We start from the raw sequence: 22376 nt of genomic DNA on the forward strand, positions 1-22376 counted from the left end.
CACATACATTCCACGTGTAAGAACCACCTGATTACACACGCAGGCCTCTGCTGGTCTCCCAGCTCATTAAAATCATAATTATGATGATCATGCCCCACCATAAAAGAAAGTAATATAACAATATCTGTTTGCCTTTATCTGATAGTTTTAATCTCTCTTCACCAATATATTATAGCATATACCTTATTTTATTCTTATAGTTACCCTTTGATGATGGTAAAAAAAAAAATACCTACTTTACAGGTAAGTAAATTATAACAAAGTATATTAATAGATAAATTATCCTTAGGAAAACAGGTTTTCCTCTTTTATATAAGGTTTAGTAACCTTATAAAAGAATCGTTACAATGTTATAAAAGTAACATTTTAAGTGAAAAAGTACCTTGGAGGATAAGTTGCTTTTAAAATAGGTCATTCACTTTAAACCTGGTTTACTAGACCTGAGAATTTTCAACATGGTCTAGTCATTTACTCAAAGACACAGATGTGAAAATTTTAGGCAACTTTCTAAAGCTTTTCTACCATGAATGAAATTATGACTTGAAGAATAATATTTAGGAGGATTAATTGGAAATCGGAGTTTGAAATAAAATCTTGGACCACTCTGTATATGCTGTTCTCAGTTGACGTTTCAGATACATAATCTATACTTTGAGTATAACATCAAGCTTTAAAAAATACTTAAAGACAAAAAAAATCAAAAAATATTAAAAGGCTCATTTTTATATTTGTTTTAGATGTTTTAAATAGTTGCAATGGCTTAAAAAGGATGATTTAAAATGTTGCTTGTGGGGCCGGGTGCGGTGGCTCATGCCTATAATGCTAACACTCTGGGAGGCTGAGGCGGATGGATTGCCTGAGCTCACAGGTTCAAGACCAGCCTGAGCTAGAGTGAGACCTCGTCTCTAAAAATAGCCAGGTGTTGTGACAGGCGCCTGTAGTCCTAGCTACTCAGGAGGCTGAGGCAAGAGAGTTGCTTAAGCCCAAGAGTTTGAGATTGCTGTGAGCTGTGACGGCACAGTACTCTACTGTGGGCAATAAAGTAAGACTGTTTCAAAAATAAAATAAAATAAAATGTTGCTTGTAATACAGTTTTGCCTGCTAAATTCTCCACATTTGTAACCCATTTCATTTCACTGGGTGGTTGTTAAGTGCTTTCACTTAGTATTGTGATATTGTATGTGTTTTCGTCCCAGTTATATAGTAACGTTTCAGGCCAGCATCCAGCTTTCGCTGCTCAAGTCATATAGCTGTGAAGACTTACCTTTGTTCCTGTTAGGATGCTTTTCAGTTCTGTTAGTATCTTAAGTACTGTTACAAAGGGGTCACTTCTTCCTTTAAAGTTGTTCTGTAATATATGTATATAAGGACTGGAATTGTATTCTTTTTTTTTTTTGTAGAGACAGAGTCTCAATTTATCGCCCTCGGTAGAGTGCTGTGGCATCATACAGCTCACAGCAACCTCCAACTCCTGGGCTTAGACGATTCTCCTGCTTCGGCCTCCCAAGTAACTGGGACTACAGGCGCCCGCCACAATGCCCGGCTATTTTTTTGTTGCAGTTTTGCCAGGGCCAAGTTTGAATTTGCCACGCTCAATATATGGGGCCGGCACCCTACCCACTGAGCCACAGGCGCTGCCCAGGAATTATATTCTTAAAGAAAAGCATTCTATGTATATGTCAGAGTCTATGGTGTTTTCACCATTCAAAATGCTGTTTAGTAGTTAAAACTTAAACTATTTAATGTCATTTAATAAAGTGACCAAAATGTGAAAAAAAAGTCATTCAAACCACTGAATATGCAATTCCAACAAATATGCCTTACTATTTTCCAAGATTATTTACAATATTTAGATACAGGCCAGGGATAAAAGAATTGAGGAACAAAGTTGGGTTCTTTCTGTTTTGTTTGTAATAAGTCTCATTCAAGAAATTGCTGCATTTCAATGTGTGTCAACAGTTCTAAAATAAATGCTAAAGTCAAGTCTTATTTCTTATAAAATACAAAAAAAGGCCGGGAGGGCAGTACCTGTAGCTCAGTAGGTAGGGCGCAGGCCATATACACAGAGGCTGGCGGGTTCGAACCTGGCCTGGGCCTCCTAAACAACAATGCAACCAAAAAATAGCTGGGTTTTGTGGCAGGTGTCTGTAGTCCCAGCTACTTGGGAGGCTGAGCAAGAGAATCGCTTAAGCCCAAGAGTTTGAGGATGCTGTGAGCTGTGATGCCATGGTACTCTACCCAGGGTGACAGCTTGAGGCTCTGTCTTAAAAAAAAAAAAATAGACCTCATCTCTAAAAAATAGCCAGGCATCGTAGCAGGTGCCTGTAGTTCCAGCTACTTGGGAGACTAAGGCAAGAGGAAGGAGGATCACTTAAGCCAGTGGTTCTCAACACTGGGTCCTCAACACTGGGTCCTAACACTGCGACCCTTTAATACAGTTCCTCATGTTGTGGTGACCCCCCCAACCATAAAATTATTTTCGTTGCTATTTTCGCACCCGGCTCTGGCATTAGGAAAATTGAGAACTACTGACTTAAGCCCAAGAGTTTGAGGTTCCTGTGAGCTATGAGGTCACGGCACTCTACCCATGGTGACAAAGTGAGATTCTATCTTTTTTTTTTTTTTTTGCAGTTTTTGGCCGGGGCTGGGTTTGAACACACCACCTCAGGTACATGGGGCCGGCACCCTACTCCTTTGAGCCACAGGTGCCATCGGAGACTCTATCTTAAAAACCAACAAACAAACAAAAAACACTTAATGGAGACTTAATCCCCACCCTACATAAACTTTTCCAAAAAAATAGATGTGGGAACATGTAAAGACTAATGTTAGGAGGTAAACGTTATCTAAATACCAAAACCCAACAAGATAGAAACCTATAGAGCAATCTCTCTCATAAACATAGTCATAAAATATTAGCCAACTGAATCCGAAAATATACAAAAAGGGTAATCTTCCGTGATCCACTTTGGCGGGTCCTTCCTTTCCAGGCAGACAAGATTGGTTTGGCATCCAAAATCAATCAGTAAAACTCGTGATCTCAACAGACTACATAGTATAATCATATAATTATCTTCATACATATATATGCAAACAAGTATTTATAAAATTCAGTGTCTGTTCATCAAACTAAGAACAGAAGAAAACTTGTTTAAATGATCAATCTTGTTTATTAAACACCTACAGCTAGCATCTTTTCTTTTTTTTTTTTTTGTAGAGACAGAGTCTCAGTTTATGGCCCTCAGTAGAGTGCCGTGGCCTCACACAGCTCACAGCAACCTCCAACTCCTGGGCTTTTCTTTCTTTATTTTTTTGAGACAGAGTCTCACTAGAGTGCCCTGGCATCCTAGCTCACAGAAACCTCAAACTCCTGGGCTTGGGCAATCCTCTTGCCTCAGCCTCCTGTTACTGGGACTACAGGCATGTACCACCATGCCTGGCTAGTTTTTCTATTTTTAGTGGAGACTAGGACTCAATCTTGCTCAAGCTGGTCTCCAACTCCTGAGCTCAGGCAAACCACCCACCTGCGTCAGAGTGCCACCACACCAGCCTAATTGGAATCATTCTTAATGGGAAACACTGAATATTTTCTCCCTAAGTTTGGGAACAAAGCAAGAATGTTCACTTTCACCACTTTTTTCACCATTGTAGTGGAGGTTCTAACCAGTGTAATAAGACTAGGAAAAGAATTTTTTTTAGGTATACAAATTGTAAAGGAAGAAGTAAAATTGTCTTTGCTTGCAGACAGCATAATCATTTACACAGAAAATTCTAAGAAATAAAAAATACCATTACTGTAACAAATATGTAAGTTTAGCTAGATTTCAAGATACAAGGTCAATATAAAAATGAATTATTTCTCTGTTAACTAGCAAGAAACAACTGGAAATTGGAAATTGTTTTTAATATAATTTATAATAGATTTTAAAGCATGGAATACTTAAAGATAAATTTAATCAAATATGTGTAAGACTTGTTCACTGAAAAAAATTAGAAGAACTAAACAAATGAAGAGACAGATCATATTTATGGATGGGAAAAATCAATGTTATTAAGATGTTGTTTCTCTGCAAATTGATCTATAGATTCGACATATTCTAAACAAAACCTTAACAGCCATTTTTTTGTAAAAATTGACAAACCGATTCCAAAATACAAAGGACCTAGAGATGATTTTGAAAAGGATAACAAAGTTGGATTACAAAAACTATTTTGCTTTGTTTTGTTTTTTGAGACAGAGTCTCATTATGTCCCCCTTGGTAGGGTACCGTGGCATCACAGCTCACAGCAACCTCAAACTCTTAGGTTTAAGTGATTCTCTTGCCACAGCCTCCCAAGTAGCTGGGACTACAGGTGCCCGCTAAAACACCCGGATATTTCTTTTTCTTTGTTGCAGTTGTCATTTTTCTTTAGCAGGCCCGGGCTGGGTTCGAACCCATCAGCCCTGGTGCATGTGGCCAGCGCCCTAACCAGTGAGCTATGGGAGCCAAGCCAATTCAATTTTGATTTCAAAATTTATTCTAAAGCTACAGTAATCAACACAATGCAATACTCACATAAGAATAGATCTATATGCAATACTCACATATAGATCAAAGGAACAGTGTCCAGAAATAGATCCACCAATATATGGACTGATTTTCAACAATAGTGACAAGGTAATTCAATGGAGAAAAAATAGCTTTTCAAAAAATGGTGCTATAACAAAAGAAAAAACTTTGACCTATTCTTCATACCATATACAAAAATCAACTTGAAATAGATTGCAGACCTAAATGTAAGATAGAAAACTATAAAAAGAAAAAAAAAGAAGGAAATTGTGTTACCCTGAGTTAGCCAAAGCTTTCTCACATAGGGCACAAACATCACAAGCCATAAAAGAAAAAATTGATACATTGAACTTCATCAAAATTAGAATTTTCTGCTCTTCAAGAGATAATGTCATAAGAATATATCTCAATAACCCTGTTAAAATAGAAAAAAGATAACACTAAGAAAAGACGTCTTAAAAACTACAAACTTGGGCAGTGCCTGTGGCTCAGTGAGTAGGGCACCAGCCCCATATACCAAGGGTGGTGGATTCAAACCTGGCCCCAGCCAAACTGCAACAAAAAAGTAGCTGGGCGTTGTGGCAGGCGCTTTTAGTCCCAGGTACTTGGGAAGCTGAGGCAGGAGAATTGCCAAAGCCCAAGAGCTGGAGGTTGCTGTGAGCTGTGACACCATAGCACTCTACTGAGGGGATAAAGTGAGACTCTGTCTCAAAAAAAAAAAAAAAAAAAAAAAGAAAGGAAGAAAAAACCACAAACTTGGAAGAATATTACAAAATTCTATATCTGATAAAGAACTTGTATCTAGAATATGTAATGAATTTTTACAGCTCAGTAATGAAAATATTTTTAAAAAATGTAACTAAAAATGGTCAAAAGATTTAACAGACACTTTTACCAAAGAATATGTATTAATGGCAAATTAGTTCATAAAAGATTCTAATTTGAGCTGGGTGCAGTGGCTCATGCTTGTAATCCTAGTACTCTGGGAGGCCAAGGCAAGTGGATTGCTTGAGCTCACAAGTTCGAGACCAGACTGAGCAAGAGTGAGAGCCCATCTCTACTAAAAATAGAAAAAGCTGAGGCAAGAGGATCTTGCCTCAAACTCTCGGGCTTAAGCAATTCTCTTGCCTCAGCCTCCCAAGTGGCTGGGACTACAGGGGCCCGCCACAATGTCTGGCTATTTTTTGGTTGGAGTTGTCATTGTTGTTTGGCAGGCCTGGGCTGCATTTGAACCCACCATCTCTGGCGTATGTGGCTGGTGCCCAAGCTGCTGAGCTACAGGCACTGAGTCCCTTGGGCCCCTTCTAATAGAGCTCTAATCCCATTCATGAGGGCTCTGCCCTTATGACCTAGTCTCCCCCTAAAGGCCCCCCCTCTTAATACCATTGCACTGGAGATTACATTTCAACATATGAATTTGAGGGGAACACAAACATTCAGACCACAGCACATACTCATAATTTTTAAAATAATTACAGCATTGGCTAACATTTATTAGGTACTTTACGTGCCAGGAGTCCTTCTGTGTGTTTTGGTGTATTAGCTCACTTAGACTGCACTTTCAATAACTCCCACCCCCAAATCCTGTACAGGGGCCCTTCCAGATGTTTCCACAGCACCTCTGCTTCTAGCTGTATTAGTATCTACCACTTTTTTATTTGTTGTTGTTGTTGCAGTTTGGCCGGGGCTGGATTCGAACCCACCACCCTCGGTATATGGGGCTGGCGCCCTACTCAATGAGCCACAGGCGCCGCCTCTACCCTTTATTATAATTGCTTGTTTCCTCAACTGAGGAAGGAGCATGGCTAGGCCCTTTAAAGTGGCCCTATTACGATCACATATGTGATGACATCAAGAGGCAAGTAGCTTGCCTAAGGTCAACGTCCTAAGAATATTAATAAACAGCAGTTATTTATTTCGTGCTCCCTAGTTCCTAGCACGGTGCCTATCAGAGAATAGATGTTCAGCAAATGTTTGTGGAATTGATCTGCGATGAGGAGGTTGTGCCTGAGCTGGCAGCTGCCTGGCACAGAAGGGAGAAGGACAGACCAGGCGACACGCTCATAGACATGGGTCTCCTGGCCAGGCTTGGGTGCTGGGAATATTGTGCTGAAAACACTCCCCAACTCAAGGGCTTGAAGCCCTAAAGAAGTGGCTTCTGCCTCTCGGCACATCTCCAGGAAACGATTTTATTTATGTATGTATTTATTTATGTATTTATGACAGGGTCTCACTCTGTTGCCTCAGGCTAGAGTGCAGAGCCTAGCTCATAGCAACTTTGAACGCCTGGGTTCAAGTGATTCTCTTGCCTCAGCCTCCCAAGTGTGTTGGTACTACAGGCGCCCGGGGTGATGCCTGGCTAATTTCTCCTATTTTTAGTAGAGACAGGGTCTCATTCTTGCTCCCGCTGGTGCCACTCCTGAGCTCAAGCTGTCCTCCAGCCTCAGACTCCTAGAGTGCTGGGAGTACAGGCACGAGCCATGGTGCCTGGCCAGGAAGCCATTATTTCTCCAGGAGACACACTCTCCACCTTACCCCAGCACTCTCTGATCAATTGCTCCATCCCTGTGCTGACCTGGTGACCCCCTTGCTTCTGAGATGATTCCACCTGCACTGGTATCCTCACCTCACCTGCAGTGGCTCTCTCTTGTGTTCATGCTGTGCGCCCTTCAAGACTTTCCCAAGTGCTACTGAGCTGAGGACGTGCCCCTGAATGATGGAGATAGGTTGTTTCCCCTGCACAGCAGCCACCTAGAGAAGGGTCCTCGGAGGACAACCCAAAACTGAGTAAAGAGTATAGCAGAGGTTCCCAGCCTCAGTGGCATGGTAGTGACACCTGCAGAGTTTTTAAAACACCAGTGTCTGGAATCTACCCCAAACTAGTTAATCAGAATCCCTCCAGCTGAGGTCCCATGGTCGGACCTACGGCAGAAACTCTCAGGCTCATGGCCTCTCTCTGGGCCTTGGCCCCTGGCCTAGATTTTGAACGGGTGCTTTCCAGGTGGGGTGGGTTGGGTGAGCCCTGGAGAGTGAGGGTGGCCATGTGGGCTTGTAGTAAAGTCCAGTGAGGGTGAGTGGCCACTGTGGCTAGCCATGCTGCGGTCATGTGCTCTGGATGCCCTAACCTAGAAAGCAGCACCTCCCCACTCACTACTGAAAGGCCAGGAGGGGATGGCAGATCATTATTTGATTACAATTTTTCAAAAGAAGGTCAAAGCATAATAAATATATTCTTCTTTTCTTTTTCTTTTTCTTTTTTCTTTTTAGAGACAGAGTCTCACTTTGTCACACTTGGTAGAGTGCTGTGGCATCACAGCTCACAGCAACCTCCAGCTTTTGGGCTTAGGTGATTCTCTTACCTCAGCCTCCCGAGTAGCTGGGACTACAGGCGCCCACCACAACACCCAGCTATTTTTTTTGTTGCAGTTTGGCCGGGCCAGGTTCAAACCTGCCACCCTCGACATATGGGGCTGGCACCCTACTCACTGAGCCACAGACACCGCCCAATAAATTCTTTTTCTCTACTCTTATTTATGTTTTTTTTTTTTTTTATCAACATAATTTACGTGTGCTGCAAAAGTTTAACTACAGGTTCAAGTGTTCCCTGAGATAAAAAAAAAAAAAAAAAAGGTTGAGAAACACTGCTCTAGAACTACGTGCTTATCTTTTACAGACTGGATGCTCAATCCTCAGGAGCAGATGGGGTGCAATGGTCTACCCACCCTCTCCTCACACTCAGTCCTCCAGTGCCAATTTTAGAGGATCTGGGTTTTTTATTTGTTTAGACAGATGACACCATCCTTACCCAGCTCCTCTTGATCTGGCTTTTGGCCACAGCTGGCTTTGCCCTGAGGCGTCTCTCCGACTTCTTCTCTTCCCCTACACTTCTCTGGTTCCTCCTTCACATTGAGGTGATGGGGAGCAGAGGGGAAGTGGATAGGGAATAATAGAAAAGGCACTGGCGCACTAACCTGGACGAAAGTGGACAGTGGTGACCGTGGACTGGCGCTGCCAGTGACGATCCTGGTCCCCGCTCCTGGTGCTGGTGCTGACCGTTGTTGAGCACATGCTTTGTTCTAAGCTCTGCACTGAGCACTTTCAGCACTTTCTTCCCTTTGTTCTGTCACCAAAGCCCATGCAACAGGAAATCGCTTCACTATGTCACAGAGCAGAAGAGGGAAGTCCCAGGGTGGGACAACCCCATTGTTTAAGGGTTTTTTTGTTTTGTTTTGTTTTTTTGAGACAGAGTCTCACTCTATTGCCCATCCTAGAGTGCAGTGGTGCTGTCAGCCTAGCTCGCAGTAACCTCAAACTCCTGGGCTCAGGCAATCCTCCATCCTCAGCCTCCAGAGTGACTGGAACTACAGAAACCACCACAAAGCCCAGCTTCTTTTTCTATTTTTAGTGGCGACAGGGTCTCTCAATCTTGCTCAGGCTGGTCTTGATCTCCTGAGCTCAAGAGATCCTCCCTCCTCAGTGCCCCAGAGTGCTAGAATTACAGGCCTGAGCCTCCACACCTGGCCTGTGGTGAGTCTTTTTAAAAGAAAAGAAAGTTCCGGGGCGGTGCCTGTGGCTCAAAGGAGTAGGGCGCCTGCCCCATACGCCGGCCCCATACACCGAGGCTGGCAGATTTGAACCCAGCCCAGGCCTGCCAAACAACAACAACAACAACAAAATAGCCAGTGTTGCGGTGGGCACCTGTAGTCCCAGTTACTTGGGAGGCTGAGGCAAGAAAATCTCTTAAGCCCAAGAGTTTGAGGTTGCTGTGAGCAGTGATGCCACAGCACTCTACCAAGGGCTATACAGTGAGACTCTGTCTCAAAAAAAAAAGAAAGAAAGAAAGAAAGCTCCACTGGTTCTCAGAGTCACCTGGGAACTGGCTAGAAACACAAACATTTTCTAGCCAGGGTGGAATTCATGGATGTGTAACCAGTGTAACCACACAGCGCCTTGCTGCTGAAGCTCAAGTTTAGCTTTGAACCACTGTTTCCTAAGGAAAGTCCACCTGGTCAGTGGAGCAAACATGGAAGCTTGGAGCTGTGGATCACGCAGGGTTCCGCCTGGGGTGGGTTCTCAGCACATGCTCCCTGCCCTCCACGCCCCGGGGCATCCCCACCAGGCTCCAAGACCAATGCTGCCCTCCGCTCCAGGGGAAGCTGGCCCGTGTTGGTGAGAGGAGCCTTGTGTTGCTCCTGCCCTCTGCCCCTGGGAGGTGGGGCCTGGGGACAAACTCTGAGCATGGTGGGGTCTGTGCACATACCATACCACAGTCCTCAGACCAGTGCCAGGCAGCAGCTGTCCCCACACTGCACTGGCAGCACCAGCTCCATCAGTGGGCCACTCGTCCGAGTACTGAGCATGTCCTGCCCGGGGAGCCATCAGCCATGGATTGGGGCAGTGGGCCTTTTGGGAAAGGAAGATGGACTTCCCCACCCAGGATGAGGCCCTGCATTTGCCTTTTGCACTGGGCCCAGCAAATTATGTCGCCAGCCCTAGTTCTGCCTGGCACCCACCAGCTGAATTAAAACTCTCCTGACAGGGCCCAGCAGTTCCCTAAAGCAGCCCTGCAGTGATCTTGCTGCACTAGGGTCTAAGAATCACTCACTTAGTAGGGAAGCCAAGGAGAATGCTTGAAGGCAGCAGTGACAGCCCGGCAGTGGACAGCAGCCACTTGGGAGCCAGACAGACCAGGGCTCATGTCCCACAGGTGTGCCAAGTGACCATAAGCAAATGACTTAACTCTCTGAACCTCAGGCTCCTCAATTCTCAAATAGGGGTAATTTGCCCTTAGAAGAATGTTGCAGGAGATAAATAAGACTATATAGAGTTCGTGTCAGTGGTTCTCAACCTTCCTAATGCCATGACCCTTTAATACAGTTCCTCATGTTGTGTGACCCCCAACCATAAAATTATTTTCGTTGCAAAAATTATTTTCATTGCAAAAATAATTTTATGGTTGGGAGGTCACCACAACATGAGGAACTGTATTACAGGGTCGTGGCATTAGGAAGGTTGAGAACCACTGGTGTAGATGAATAACAGCTCCCAATCGACAGCAATCCCTTCACAAATGATTATGTTTTAGGTTTTGCCTCCATTTTCTGAAAAGCAGCAGGATGGCACAAGCTTCTTCCCCAAACTGGGACTTTGTCACCTCATTTTCCATTTTAGCCACTCTTCCCCATCCCCTCCTAGGGTACCCCAGAAGTGAGGGTGTAGTACAGCACTACTCCACTAATTCTGCCCTAAACACATTTCCTTTGCATCACCATAGTGTTTACTGGGATCTCCAAGCAGGAGCTTCCTGGATGATTATTCCAGGAAATCTCTTTTACTCTGTGGGGGGAAAAATTACCATCTGAAGGAACTTTTAGCTTCCTGCTGGTTCAGGGGATCAGTTCACATCTCACTGGACCATCCACCTACACATCCCTCTCTGCTTCTGAATGCCACCTGGAGTCCATGCTGTTACGTCTCCCCAGATTCCCTTTACCAAGCTGGGGAGTCCCACTGTTGCTGTGAATATCAGCTGCCATGGGTCACAGCCCTCCCTTTTCCAGAAGGTTGCCCTCGACCAGTGGGAGCTGCCTTGCCCAGCAATGTGCAGAAGGTTATTTTGTCCCCAGGGGCAGCCCACAGCTGGCCAACTGATACAGGATATACAAGCCATCCTCCTGGCCTCACGTTGGGACACCTTCGTGAGGTGAGGGTGTTTGTAGTACTGTGGTCCTGTGGTACTATGAGGTGTTTTCTGACACTGCTTCTGACACCACCTCACAATAACCAATTCTCTAGTTCTCTAACACCAAGTGGGTGTCCAATTCAGTTCAGCTCTGACGCTATCTTCTGGAGTTAGCATCAGATCCCATAAGTTATAGAGGTCAGTTCCACAAGACTTCAGACACCAGCTGCACGTGACCCACTGCCCAGTGAACTACAAATTTGAGAATTATGTGGCTCCACCCCTCAGGTTCCATAATTTACTAGAATGACTCACAGAACTGAGGGAAATGCTACATTTGCGTTACAATTTAGTGTAAAGGATGAGGTGGAGGGGTTCTTAGGAAGGTGTGAGTGCAGGAGCCTCCACACCTGGGGATCTGGGACGAGCCACCGTCTTGGTACATGGGCATGTTCACCAATCCAGAAACTCTTCAAACCCCATTGTTTAAGTTTTTTAATGGCAGTTCCAGGAAGTAGACACTTTTTTTTTTTTTTTTGGAGATAGTGTCCTGCTCTGCTACTCAGGCTGGAGTGCAGTGGGGTCATCATAGCTCACTGCAACCTCCAACTCTGGGCTTAGTTAATCCTCCTGCCTCAGCCTCCCAAGTAGCTAGAACTATAGGCCTGCCCCACTACACCCAGCTAATTTTTTTAATATTTTTACAGAGAGGAAGGCCTTCCTTTTGCTTACTCTGTTCTTGAACTCCTGGCCTCCCAAAGTGCTAAGATTACAAATGTGAGCCACCTTATCCAGCCTAGTAAAAACAATTGATTAAATCAGTGACCCCTGGTAATTAATCTACACCCCGTCACCACTGCTCAGAGGAAGTGAGGAATGGGGTTGAAAGTTTTTTGTTTTTGTTTTTTTATTGTTGGGGATTCATTTAGGGTACAGAGCAGGTGTGAAACTTTTAACTCTTTCATCTTGTGGTTTGTTCTTCTTGTGGCCAAGTCCCATCTGAAGCTGTCTAGGTCCTCTCTTCCCAACAAGCGTCACCTTAATTGTGTGCAAAAGACAGCAATTTCCAAGGGTTTCAGGAGCTCTGTGCCAGGAACTGGGGACAAAGATCAAACATATACTTTTTTTTTTTTTGAGTCAGAGTCTTACTATATCACCCTCAGTAGAGTGCTGTGACATCACAGCTCACAGCAACCTCAAACTATTGGGCTTAAGTGATTCTCTTGCCTCAGCCTCCCAAGTAACTGGGACTACAGGCACCCGCCACAATGCCTGGCTATTTTTTTGTTGTTTAGCAGGCCCGGGCTAGGTTCCAACCTGCCAGCCCCGGTGCATATGGCCAGCACTCTAACCACTGAACTCTGGGTGTTGAGCCCAAACATATATTTTTTATTATATTACAGGCACCAGTTGTCCTCCAGAGCACAGAATGAGCTCACACTTAGGCTGTGGCCTCCTCTTTGCCCAGCTTCTCCCCTGCCTTATTCAGCTGCACTCAAATCTTTAATTCTGAGAGCCCTCCATCAAGAAAGTACCTGTACAGAAGCCCCATGGCCAGCTCTGCTCCAGGAGTACCAGCCTCCAACACACCTGGAGCTTTCTACTACCCACAGGTATTTGCGTGCCTTTTATGTGCTCTATTCCACTGGAAGATTCTTGAGATTGAATCCACATCTAATTTATCTTTGCCTTTCTGTAACATCTAGCACAATGCCTTACCCATGTAATTTTCAGTAAATTTAGTAGAATATTTCATACTTTGGGGATTCAAAGCTAGCAGGGGGTTCAATTCCTGATGTATTTCCCCTAATTTGCACTCTGCACTCTCTGGCTCCCAAACCTGGCATATGAATAGGTCAATTCTCTAGCCATGAAAATGAGGGCAAAGGACTTTCAGAAAGGGGCCCTGTGGAAATACCCCCAAGCCCCTAACATTCCTGCCCGTTGCCAGAGACATAGAAGGCAGTTTAGTGCCTTGAGTATTTTTGTTCTTTCCGACTTCTCTGCCAGATCAAGTTAAACAGTCCCTAAGAGTAAATAAATGTGGCAAAGATAAAACAAATATTTTTTTCCAATTGGATTGGTCCATTCCTTGCGCAGGTTCAGATGAGGGAAACCAGAATGTTTTGATTAAATCAGCCATTGCCATCAAATAATTCGCTTGTTTACTAATGGGCTGTCATATTCCTTGTCATTCATTACCTACCGAAGTGCGAATTCTTGGTATTGTTGAAAGGACTGCTCTGACTAGGAAAATGGCAAGGTCCCTTAACCTAATGTTCTCCCTATGTTACAGAGCATAAAAACACCAAATCAATAAAGCAACAAGAAAATAGAGAATTACAAAGTGGAGAAACCAGAGAAGCAGGTAGGCGCTCTCTGCATTCCTTTAAGGCAGCTCACAGTGTGTTTCTGAGAACTCACTTTGCCCCTTGGCTTTCTTTTCAGATATTACACATGCATCTCAGCAGAGCGCTATGGTTTCATTTCCTGATAAGAAGATAGGTGATATTGTTCTGAATGACCCCCACAGTATGGGAACTGGGGTTCTTCCCAACCTAAAAGGTCTTGGTGACCATATGAGATGCATCACCATGGTGGTGGTGGCTTAGTTATGAATCCTCCAAAGTGATGGTGGCCCCATCCTAATAAGAATAATGCCAACAGATCACATTTATATTTATCATCACTGTCCTAATACTTTGCATGTATTCATTTATTAATCCTTATCACAGTACTAAGAAGTCAGTGCCATTTTTACACATGAGAAAAACTGGGGTTCCAAGAGGTTGAGTAACTTGCCCAAGCATAGCAGTTCTGAGTGGTAGAGCTAGCTGTGGATCATATGCCAGCAATGTTGCTTAGTTCTTCATGTGTTTTGGCATCAGAAATCCCCACATCACCCTCATTTTATCGAGTCACAGAGAGTTTAAATAACTTGCCCAGAGTTGCTCAGCTGGTGAAAGAAGGAACCAGGTTTCCTGTCCATGCGGAGGCCACACTCTTAATTTAGGCTCTTCTGCTCTTGCCGACAGGTGCTGTGAGATTTTGCTTTGTAGAACAGGTGCACAGCGCTATTGATGACACTTTGAAAGTATGTTCTGTCTCCCCTAGGAAAACATCCAGGGAGCTGTAAAATGAGATCTTGCAAAGATCCAGTCTGCAAAATACATCTATTTCTGTCTCTTTGTTTGCCAGCCCACATCTCCCATCTGGTTTTCCTAAGAGCACCTTAATTTCCTGTTGGGGAATGCGTTGGATTTTCATTGTTGCCATAGCAAATGACCATTAATTTATGACTTAAAACTACACAAATTTTTTATCTGGTAGTTCTAGAGATCAGAAGTCCAAATAGGTCTCACCAGGCTAAAATCAAGGTGTCAGCCGGGCTGTGCTCCTTCTGGGAGCCCTGGGGGAGAATCTGTTTCCTTGCCTTTTCCAGTCTCTAGAAGCTCCCCACATCCCTCAGCCCCTTCCTCCATCTTCAAAGCCAGCAGCACCAGACCAAGCCTTTCTCCTGCTGCCTTCTCTCTGACCCGGCCCTCTTTTGCCCCCCTCCTCCCTCTTAAAGACCTTTGGGATTACATTATGCCTACCTGGATAATCAGAATAATCTCCCCATTTTAAGGTCAACTGATTGGCGGCCTTAATTCTCCTTTACTATGTAAAATAGGTGCCAGGGATTGTCATGTATATCTCTTTGGGGTGAACTTTGGGACATTATTCTGCCTACTGCAGGGAACTTCCCCCTTCTGGTTAATACCATCTACTCTTGGACCATATATTCTGGATCAGCCCAACTCAACAGCCCCAAGGATGAGCTTGGGATGTTGAATGGAATGTTTGGGAAAGAGGCGCTTCTCTTCTGTGAGCCTGGCTGATCACAGCCCTTCTGCTCAGTCTGGTGTGGGGCCTCCCACTGATTGGTCAGAGGTCAGAGCTCTTTCTCTACTGGCTATTAAATCTTGTGACTATGCTCCTTGCTGCCAGAGCTACCAAGCCAGTAGCTGCTATGTCCCACTTTGGCCAAACATGGTACAAACTTTCCTAAAATTGAGGCCTCTTGCTCTTGCCACTTCTTCAGGGAGATACCAGGGGGCACCTGCAGTCTCTAAAACACAAAGACACCTAAAATAAGAAGCCTTTAATGATGTCTAAAAAAAGCTCTCTTGGTAAGTTTAGGGTCTGCAAGGCAATTAGAATCCGACTAGATGTTTACATATTCGGTTTTTGTTGTTGTTGTTTGTTTGTTTGTTTGCAGTTTTTGGCCGGGGCTGGGTTTGAACTCGCCTCCTCCGGCATATGGGGCTAGCACCCTATTCCTTTGAGCCATAGGCGCTGCCCAAAGTTTACATATTCTGTAATGATAATAAAAGATTTTTTTTCTAGTCTCAACTACATTCTATTCAAACTCTGTATGAATACAAACTTTCTAAATAAATAAAATCTCTTTGAGGGCTACAGGACAGCATTGTCAAAGACACCTGTTCATAATGTAATGACATGGATTGGGGATGACAAATGTCTGGATTATTGCCATGTTTTAATACATACGTGCTATGGGAATGGCCTCAGGAACCCACACAGTTGCCAAGAAGCCTGGCTAAGAGGCAGTCATGACATCCAGATGACTCTAGGAAGGCAGAGTCTCACATCCTAGCTGACACTTGACCATAATCTGATTCCCTTTTTGCAAACCCTTTCCATATGCCTCTATGGCTTTCATAACTCAAAGCCTTCTGTGGGCCCAGTTCTGAGGCTGGTGACTCTAGGAAGGCAGAGTCTCACATCCTAGCTGACACTTGACCATAATCTGATTCCCTTTTTGCAAACCCTTTCCATATGCCTCTATGGCTTTCATAACTCAAAGCCTTCTGTGGGCCCAGTTCTGAGGCTGGGAATGACAGCTGCATCCTGGAGGGAGTTCCCTGGGTTATGCAAACAAGTGGGTTCTTGAGTCACTTCCTCAAAAACGTCATGCTAGGTGTGGTGAAGGGGGACTGAAACTTCCGCTGCTGAGAGCTGGGAACATCATCCAGTGGGCCATTAAACTCAAGACAGAGTGAAGCTGAGAGCAAAGAAACAAATATCTGAGTTGGTCATTAAGGCAGAAGGAAAAGTGGGCCAAAGTCAAATCAAGTTCAAGATAGACATGTAGGCCAGGTGCAGTGGATCACGCTTATAATCCTAGAACTCTGGGAGGTTGAGGCAGGAGGATCTCTTGAGCTGGGGGGTTCAAGACCAGCCTGACCAAAAGCAAGACTCTATTTACAATAAATAGAAAAATTAAGGCTGGGCTCACACCTATAATCCCAGCACTCTGGATGGCTGAAGTGGGCAGATTGTCTGAGCTCAGAGACCAGACTAAGCTAGAGTGAGATCCCCCTCCCCCATCTCTAAATAAATAAATAAATAGCCAGGTGTAGTTCCAGCTACTTGGGAAGCTGAGGCAAGAGAATTACTTGAGCCCAAGAGTCTGAGGTTGCTGTGAGCTATGACGCCAGGGGCTATAGAGTGAGACTCTGTCTCAAAAAAAAAAAAAAGAAAAGAAAAAAGGGCAGTGCCTGTGGCTCAGAGAGTAGGGCGCCAACCCCACATACCGAGAGTGGCAGGTTCAAATCTGACCCCAGCCAAACTGCAACAAAAAATAGCAGGGCATTGTGGAGGAGGCTGAGGCAAGAGAATGGCCTAAGCCCAAGAGCTGGAGGTTGCTGTGAGTTGTGATGCCACGGTACTCTACTGAGGGTGATGACAAAGTGAGACTCTGTCTCTACAAAAAAAAAAAAAAAAAAAGAAAGAAAGAAAGAAAAGAAAAAAATAGAAAAATTAGCCAGTGTCATGGAGGGTACTTACAGTCCCAGCTTTTCAGGAGGTTGAGGCAGGAGGATCACTGGAATCTAGGAGTTTGAGGGTGCTGTGAGCTAGGCTAACACCATGGCACTCTAGCCTGGACAGCAGAGTTAAGACTCTGTCTCAAACAAACAAACAAAAAAAAAAGGCCAGGCACGGTGGCTCATATCTGTAACCTAGCACTCAGGGAGGCCAAGGTGGGTGGATTGCCTGAGCTTACAGGTTTGAGACTAGCCTGAGCACCCCGTCTCTAAAAATAGCTAGACATTGTGGCAGGAGCCTGTAGTCCAAGCTACTTAGGAGGCTGAAGCAAGAGAATTACTTGAGTTCAAGGTTGCTGTGACCTATGATGCCATGGTACTCTACTAGAGCGACAAAGTGAGACTCAGTCTCAAAAAAAAGAAAAGCAAAGAAAAAAAAAGCTCATAAAGTGCTTGGCACTGAGTTGGTTTAGCACTTGTTGACTTGATTTGAGCATCTAGATTGTACACCAATATTCAGCATTAATTTTGACTCTTTTCCTAGTCTCTTTTGTCATTCTTTTTCAGCATTCTCAGAGTTTAAAGAACACAGTATCTGTTTACTAGGACGCACCTGCAGGACACCTTCTTAGTCAGGTTTCTGTTATGTAAATGCTGTGTAACAAATGAATCCCAACCTCAATGGCTTACCAAAGTGTTTCTTTGCTGTCATCACAGGTCTAAGGGTCAGCTGGGGCAGCTCTTCTTTGGGCTACAGATTCAGATCAGTCCACTCCATATTTCTCTCATTTTCCTTGGACCACCATCAACCCAGGACGGTTCTTTTCATGGTGAAGGACAGAAACATGGGCAGATAATTCAAAATGCATAAGCATATTTAAAGTCTCTGCTCATGTCTACTAACATTTCATTGTCCAAAGAAAGTCTTAGGACCAAGTGGATGAGGAAATATACATTTATCTCTCCAGTAGGAGGCACTATGAAGCAACATGGCAAAGAGGTTCATTCCAAAGAGGAAGAGAATTGGGGTAACTCACTCCTATCACAGACATCCACCTGACACCCTACATTTCAATGTTGGCTTCTTTGGCCTGGGGAGGGAAGAGATAACTACATAAAAAGGTTATTTCAAGGATTTCTGAAAAAAATAATTTTTAAACCTATTCCAGAAAATTACCAGGACTGGTAAAATTTCATTTTATCTCCTACCTGCAGGGATGGCTTGTGCAGAAGCAGAGGTTTCCACACTCAGAGGGGCCCCATGTTAGGCTTAATACTCTGCTGCTGCCATCTTGAAGTTCTTAATTTTTAAACAAAGAGCCCTGCATTTTTATTTTTCACTGGATAAAACACTGAACCAACCAGCCTTCTCTTTAGGAATTTACATTGGGCCACACTTTCTGTATCTGCCCACCCAGCAGATGACATTCATGTATCAGCCCTTAAAACAGGACATCCAGGCACTCATACCCACATGTGCCACAGATAACGTACGTCAGGGGCCACATGAAAATCCCAGCAGCCATCAGGAACACCAACCATCCTAATCTCTTTCTCTCAAGAAAGCAAATCAGGATGCAAGTGAGTAAGTGTGATATTATTAGAGAGCTAACGTTAAGCCCACTCTGATTTGCAAAGATAATAAATCTTTCATAAACTTTGCTCTTTTAGATATTATTCTAAACTCCAAAGTAGCAAAAAGATCTATTTTAGAAAGGTTTTCGACCATAAAGACCGAATCAAACAGCAGACAGACTTTCTGGTTAACATTTCCTGGGGCCTCTGGGAAATGCTACTTTGTGACAGCTTCAGCCAAACACCAGGGTCTTGGAAGGTTCACTTATTCCTGCATTGCTCAGAGGAGGGTAAAGATGTCAAATTGCTGATGTGCTTGAAAAATCCAAACAGGTGTATTTCATACTCAAGCAGCAAGGCTCATGCCCTGGCCAGAAACTAGTCCTTCTTCTTATTTGCTTGCTTTATAGATGATTTAAGCTACATTCATAGGTATTATAAAAGAAAACAAAAAAGAAAAGAAAAGAAATGTATGCTCTTAGCTAAACCCCCACCCCAAACCTGGCTTTTTGGTTGCAGCAAGCATCATCATAGCTCACAGCAATCTCAAACTCTTGGGCTGAAGTTATCCCCTTGCCTCAGCCTCTTGAGAAGCTGTGCCCCCACCACAATGCCCTGTTCGTTTTTTTTTTTTTTTCTATTTTTAGTAGAGACGGGGTCTTGCTCTGCTCAGGCTGGTATTGAACTCTTGAGCTCAAGCAATTTGCCCATCTCAGCCTTCCATAGTACTAGGATTATGGGTGTGAGCCACTGTGCCTGGCCAGACTCACCATTTTTCTCAAGCCCTCTTCATTGGGCATATGGACCTGACCAGCTCCATGTTTTCCCTATAGTATTGCTCTTATTTGGGGGTAGATAGAATTTCCAGCTGTAACATCCTACCCCACTGGCCACATGGTTGAGCCTGAATCTCACTAATGATAATCATATTACCCTATCTTTTGGGTCCTATGATTGGCCCAGGGACACTTGATGACCACATCAGACCAATCAGAATCCTTCTCCAGGATTTTATATGGTATTTAATTACATCTAAAATTCCACTGATGGTAAGAAGCACTATAATTTTATGCATCACTATGAAATAATACTGCCAATTAAAACATCAAAAAAATGTGTCAAATGGTTTATGAAGTGAGTGTATGATGCCCCATAATCATATCATTGTATACAGTTATGATTTAATAAAAAAATTAAAAAAAAAAAGGTAGATACCATCTACTAAAAAGATGCTCCTAATTTAAGAAATGCTAAAATAGATTGGGTTGGGACAAACTTTGTACAACGAAAATCAGAATATGGATGCTGGAGGAAGGAAGCCCTTTCTCCTAGAGTCACTGAGCTGGGACAAGGAAACGCGAAGTTACAACAATACGCTCCTCTCCATTTCGTGGAGGAAATAAGTCTGCCATAGAAAGGAATGAGGCCAACATGCCAAGAGAAGGGGCACTAAAACAGAAAAAGAAGAGGGTGAACTAGCTCTGCTTCTTCCCATCAGTGTTTATCTGAATTCAGTTGCTGTCACTTATGACATGGAAGTTCTGATGAATGCAGTCCCTTCCCCCACAAGCATTCCCAACTTCCTTCGAAGTAAATGATTTCATCACTCTTCAAGTTACCCAAGTCATTCTTGACTCCTTCCTCTTCCTCAGCCCTCCTAGAGTGAGCTAATGAGAAGGGCTAGTTTTTTTCATCCTCCTGGACATCTAATTCTTTCATTTCTTTCCATTGGCACCTCAATCACGCTAACCCTGTCCACCGTCCCCCTTCCCCTGGACCCCTGGGATAGCTCCTCTCCCAGCTCTGGTTCTGACCTGTCTAACCTGTGCTCTGCTCCGCAGTCTGAGTTATCTTTCCAAAAGGAAGAACATGTGGCATCTCTGCTCCTTACCCTCTGCTGTCTTCTCATTGTCCTCCCACAGAAGAGACCAGTCTGCCTCCAGCTAGCTTGAATATTTTCCTGCTCTAGACTTTTTGTTTTTTTGAAAAAAAAAAAAGTTTCACTTTGTTGCCCTGGGTAGAGTGCTGTGGCATCATAGCTCACAGCAACCTCAAACTCTTGGACTTAAGCAATTCTCTTGCCTCAGCCTCCCAGGTAACTGGGACTACAGGAGCCCACCACTATGCCCGTCTGTTTTTCTGTTATTGTTGTCATTGCTGTTTAGCAGACTCTGGCCAGGTTCGAACCCACCAGCCCCGGTGCCCTAACCACTGAGCTACGGGTGCCAAGCCATGCTCTGAACTTTTAATTTACTTTTCCCTGCTTGGCACATTCTTCCTCATTTACCCTTGATTAACCTCCATTCATCCTTCAGTTCCACCTCAAATGTTATTTCTTGTAAGAGGTAGTCCTTGATCCCTCAGACCAAGTTGAGTCTTGTAGTCTCACTGGATGCTTCCTCAGTTTCTATCATCTTCATCATTGTACTTTTTTTTTATTTTGTAGAGACAGAGTCTCACTTTGTTGCCATTGGTAGAGTGCTGTGGCATCACAGCTCACAGCAACCTCCAGCTCTTGGGCTTAGGTGATTCTCTTGCCTCAGCCTCCCGAGTAGCTGGGACTACAGGTGCCTGCCACAACGTCCGGCTATTTTCTTGTTGCAGTTTGGCCTGGGCTAAGTTTGAACCTGCCACCCTCGGTATATGGGGCCAGCGCCCTACTCACTGAGCCATAGGCACTGCCATCATCATTGTACTTTTAAAAATCACTTTTAACTATAGCTTTTTACTTTGGGGACATAATGAAATCTTGTTTACACTCAACTCCTTAGGATAACAAACTTTGTTCTTGAGATATTAGTAAAAGATGGACAGTGCTACTTTGCAGGTGGGCTCATAATCTGTACAAAAATGGAAATTCTCTTCAGACTGGGTGCCGACCCCCTGCCAGCCTGTGCCTCTACCTTGTGGAATGCAGAGAATGGGTTCTTAGTAATTGCATTAGGTTCCCAGGGCTGCCATAACAAAGTACCACGTACTAGGTCATTTACACAATCTGTGTTCTAACAAGCCCTCCAGAGGATTCGGGTACAGACTACTTTGTGTTAGTCCTAAAGAGGCTAAAATTCTGAGAATAGCTGTCAGCAGGGTCAATTTCTTCTGAGACCTCTCTCCCTGGCTTGTAGGTAGCTGTCTTCTCTGGTGACCCAATCTCTCCATATAAAAAGATACCAGTTAGATCACGTTAGGGCACACTCCAGGAACTTGTTTAATGTTAATCCCCTCTTTAAATACCCTATCTCCAAATACAGTTATATTCTGAGGTACTAGGGTTCCTCAGGGGGTTAGAACTTCAACTTATGGACTTTGGGAGAGATGGAGGAGGGTACACAATTCAGCCCATTGTAATGAAGATTCGATGTGCCACCACTTGGAAGAATTAGCCTCCCCCCACCTCCTGTCACTTCTGGGGGAGGAGAGACAAGACCATCATAAACCCTCATCCTCTGTAGTAGATTGAATTCTGGCCCCCCAAAATATGTCCATGTCCTCTATCTGGAACCTGGGAATGTAACCTAATTTGGGAAAAGAATCTTTGCGGATGAGCAGTTTAAGAATCTTCTCAAGGTGAGATCATCCTGCCTTAGGATGAGCCCTAAGTTCAATGACCAATGTCCCAATAAGGAAAGCAAAGAGAAGGAAGAAGAGCCACAGCGGCAGTGGAGGTGACGTCAGAGTGACGCAGGTACAGGCCAGGGCACACCAAGGACTGCAGGCAGCCACCGGAAGACAGTGCCA

At 44.1% G+C, this 22376-nt stretch overlaps 1 protein-coding gene across 5 annotated transcripts in view; it reads right to left on the minus strand.

Moving 5' to 3' along the window:
- Positions 1-12115: 12115 nt before the first annotated feature.
- Positions 12116-22376, minus strand: part of MRPL42 (mitochondrial ribosomal protein L42) — a 61156-nt gene continuing 50895 nt past the window's right edge. For 3 of the 5 annotated variants that reach the window (XM_053586629.1, XM_053586636.1, XM_053586635.1), the window contains one exon: positions 12116-12328. In XM_053586629.1, the coding sequence (XP_053442604.1) occupies positions 12154-12328 (175 nt within the window). In that variant the 3' untranslated portion in view covers positions 12116-12153. The other 2 variants (XR_008379078.1, XR_008379079.1) reach the window with 2 other exon arrangements.

The sequence above is a fragment of the Nycticebus coucang genome, chromosome 3 (genome assembly GCF_027406575.1).
Source record: "Nycticebus coucang isolate mNycCou1 chromosome 3, mNycCou1.pri, whole genome shotgun sequence".
Lineage (NCBI taxonomy): Eukaryota > Metazoa > Chordata > Mammalia > Primates > Lorisidae > Nycticebus > Nycticebus coucang.